Source organism: Meles meles, chromosome 17 (assembly GCF_922984935.1).
Source record: "Meles meles chromosome 17, mMelMel3.1 paternal haplotype, whole genome shotgun sequence".
Taxonomy (NCBI): Eukaryota; Metazoa; Chordata; class Mammalia; order Carnivora; family Mustelidae; genus Meles; species Meles meles.
The window spans coordinates 17,747,527-17,751,469 of NC_060082.1; the positions used below are offsets into that span (position 1 = coordinate 17,747,527).

At 35.5% G+C, this 3,943-nt stretch overlaps 1 protein-coding gene across 1 annotated transcript; it reads left to right on the forward strand.

Moving 5' to 3' along the window:
• Positions 1 to 546: 546 nt before the first annotated feature.
• LOC123927582 (tubulin beta chain-like) lies at positions 547 to 3,727 on the forward strand. Its single transcript, XM_045982286.1, has 3 exons — positions 547 to 710; positions 2,772 to 2,821; positions 3,219 to 3,727. The coding sequence occupies exons 1-3, from the start codon at positions 547 to 549 to the stop codon at positions 3,725 to 3,727; spliced, it is 723 nt and encodes a 240-aa protein (XP_045838242.1).
• Positions 3,728 to 3,943: the final 216 nt, after the last annotated feature.

Here is a 3,943-nt window from a genome sequence, read left to right on the forward strand (position 1 = left end):
TTGATACAGAAACATCTGTAAATAAAGTATAGATATGCCAAATTGCCAAATATGTTTTTGAAAAGTGATTTCTCAGTTTTGAAGACACGTTTTCAGAAGAGAGCACCAGCAAAGCACTGTAAGAAGACAATTTTCTTTGAGGGGAGGTTACCAAATGAGCAATTGAAAAAATGGGTAAAACCAAAAGAAAACAGAACAGATACAGCGGAAACGAAGGGGAAGAAATACACTCAAAAAATAATTACAAAAATGAAAAATAACTGTCATTCGCCTTATTCACTTTAAAAAATATTGGATAGTCTATGTTCATTTTTAAAATAAAAGCTGCAAAGGTTTTTTATTTAACTCCTCTTTAGCTCATCTCAGTTGTGTGTGAGAACATTTATCTAAATTTTACCTTTTCTTTTATGTGTGCATTTTCTGCAAAACATAAACTGCTTTGACTTACACATTATTCTTTTAGGATATAAGGGGAGTGTTTGTTTGACTTTTTGACATGCTGTTTCATTGGCTTGAAATAGTTCATGTGTTCACAATGTAAGCGGAATGCAAACAGAAAGTCTGTCACAGAGCTGTCCTCCTTACGGGACTCTGACAGAACCAGGCTTCAGGGAAGCGACGTGGGGCACAATGCTACAGCAGTCGTCAGACGCATTTCATTCAGTCAGTCAGAAAACACCCATTAAATACCTGCCACAGTGGGTATTTCTGTAAGCAAACAAAACTCTATTCGTGCACCTTACGTTCTAGTGCTGACAAACAACAAAATTTTTCTTAGTTAATCTTGCTCAATTAGAAAGCAATACGTGTTATGGAGAAAAATGGGACAGAGATGCAGGAGAAAATTCAGTAAAAGGGATGTGCTTTTAAAAAGAGTGGTCAGTCAGCATAATCTCTTCCAGTCCCGTCCATGTTGCTACAAAAGTTGGGTATTCATCCTTTCTGATGGAGGCATAATACTCCGTTGTGTATATGGACCACATCTTCCTTATCCATTCATCCGTTGAAGGGCATGAGAGACTATGGACTCTGAAAAACAACCAGAGGGTTTTGAAGGGGCGGGTGGATGGGAGGTTGAGGAACCAGGTGGTGAGTAATAGGGAGGGCACGTACTGCATGGAGCACTGGGTGTGGTGCAAAAACAATGAACAGTGTTATGCTGAAAAAAAAAAAAAGTGGTCAGGGTAAGGCACTTGGAGGAGGTTGACCTTGAAACAAAGACTGGAAGAGGGTGAAGAAGAAAGTGGTGTGGATATAGGAGGGTTGGGGTGGTGGGGAGCACTCCATTCAGAGAGAATGTGAAATGAAAAAGCTCTGAAGCAAGTAATTGGTATTGACACACCCCAAGCAGTTGCTAATCAACAAGTAGGATAAATAACATGGACTGTCTATAAGAAATGGACATTTATCAAGTAATTGCATTTCCTCAAATCCGGAAGGAAAGATATAAATGGTAAATCCATGAAATTTATAAGACTAGGAAGGTAGTAATTTACATAAAAATTTCTTCCTACTCGAATCAGATTACATCTTAGTAAATAGAGATCACAGACATGCATTTGCCCACTGGGTAAGATTTTTGGTTGATCTAAACATATTAATCAGATGAGATTATCTCTCAGGTTAAACCAAATGGTGATGATTTTTTTTTTCATGATAAAACATTTTTCTCTTTTAAAATGTTTTCTATGGGAATATTTTATGTGTGGTTTTTCCTTTTAATTTTTACATAAAGAGAAAGGGTCATTGCTACTCAGACTTTGTTTAGAAAATTTGGAAACTGTGTTCTATTAAAGTGAAGAGTATAATTTTGGAGCACTGGGTGTTGTGCAAAAAGAATGAATACTGTTACGCTGAAAAAATAAATAAAATGGATAGCCTACAAAAAAAAAAAATAAAGTGAAGAGTATAATTTGAATAGATTCCAAGGGGGTAAGAGTCATCAACAAAACCTTTTCCACATTTAGTGAACATACTAAAGGACAAATCAGTCTTCCTAATTAATATTTTACCAAAAAGTTATATCATAGGAAACAGTGTGGGGATCAGAGTTGGACCATCATCTTATAAGGACCAAATCAAATATCATCTTTTCTGTAGGGATATATCCGCTTAAAAATGAACTTGTGTTTAACTCAATTTCTGGAGCACGTAGGACTCTCTCATGGACTTCTTATCTCCTTCCTTGAATTTGGCTTATTTATGTCACCTCTACTTATAGAATGTAGCATTATTTAGAACATATTAAAATGAACTGTTTTAATATTAGAATATTGAAAAAAGTAATTAGAAGATGTCGAGATAGAAGAATGATGTGCAAAGAAATAATGAGTTTCAGAAAGAATATTCAAAAACACCTTAATACATTTCTAAATATAAATCAATATTACTGTAATATTAATAGAATGCCATATTAATGATAACAAAATCATGACTATCATATTTTTTGGAAGTTGTACCTTGTAGGCTAAGACAGAAATATGAAAAACAAAATAAATTTTATCAATATACAATGATTTTTTATATATACAAAATTCAGATTCTAAAAAAATATTGTAACTCATAAGATACTTTTGATATTGGATTTGTTTAAATACTTTTTAAAATCAATATTTTTATCTATATTAGAAATAAACTTTTAGAAATGATAAATTTGGAATTTTACCAATTGTAATACCAACAAAATTGAAACGGGATACATCACAACTGATTTATAATAAGGTAAACAGAAACCATGATAAATTATGTTTGAAATGTAATTTTATAAAAAGAGCCATATTCAGGAGCCACATGCCAATGACAAAAGTAGATGAACAGATGCTTGTGAGAATGAATGAAGGTAGAAACCTGACTTAAATTGGAGTCAGGAAGCCAGAAAGGGAGAGCTCTCACACAAGTACCTCTCCTCTCAACTTACATGACGAGCAAGAGGAAGGAAGATTTCCATGTGCCTCAATAATAATAAATTGCCCACCACTTGCAGCTGGTGAGAAGCTCCCAGAACCTTGAACTCTCATTCTCTTCCAATAGATTCAAAACTACCCTCCCCAGTTTCCTCCCAAAACTGAACAAAAGTACTATCCTCTCTTCTGTTTCTTTGGAACTGTCTATGGTTCCCTATAGTTTACTTGTTCTGAATTGCAATTCTCCCACTATTCTCAAATAAACTCACCTTTGTTTAATTAAATTACCATTGGTTTTATTTCAACTTGATATGTTTAACGTCCAAAACAAGAACAACAGCTGTTTTGTCAAGAGGATCCCCAACAAGGTGAAAACAACTCTCTGTGACATCCTACCCTGGGGGCTAAAAATGTCCACCACTTTCACCTACAATGACAGGACCATCAGGGAGCTGTTCAAGCCCATCTTGAAGCAGTTCCCAGCCTTGTTCAAGTATCAGTCCTCCCTGCACTGGTACACACGTAAAGGCCTGGATGAGATGGAGTTCACCGGGACCAAGAGCACCATGAATGACCTGGTATCTGAGTACCAACAGTACCAGGACACCACAGCCAAAAAGGACAGTGAGTCTGAGGAGATGGATGTGGAGGAGGTCTACAGCTGTCTGGTACCTGGCACAACATGGGAGCCATGTGAACTCTATTATCCTGACAGCCTGTTCTCCAACATCCATGTCTCACTGTGCATGCATTTGCTCTGTCTTGACATCACATGCTTGCCACCACCACTAAAGCATTTTCATGGTGGAAAAGAAATATTTTAAAATTTTAAATTAGACTCTTTTATGTAATTTTTTACATTGTTTTTAAATGATCATGAAATAGAGAATGGAATCAGATAACCTAAGTTATGTGCATTGATAATCTCAGACTGATAAAGAGTTGAGAGGGAAAAAGGGTTAAGTTAGTCTTTCCAAACACTGCTTTTTTCTTTTTTTCACTATTCACCATGACCTTTTTTTTTAGTTGAAATATAATGC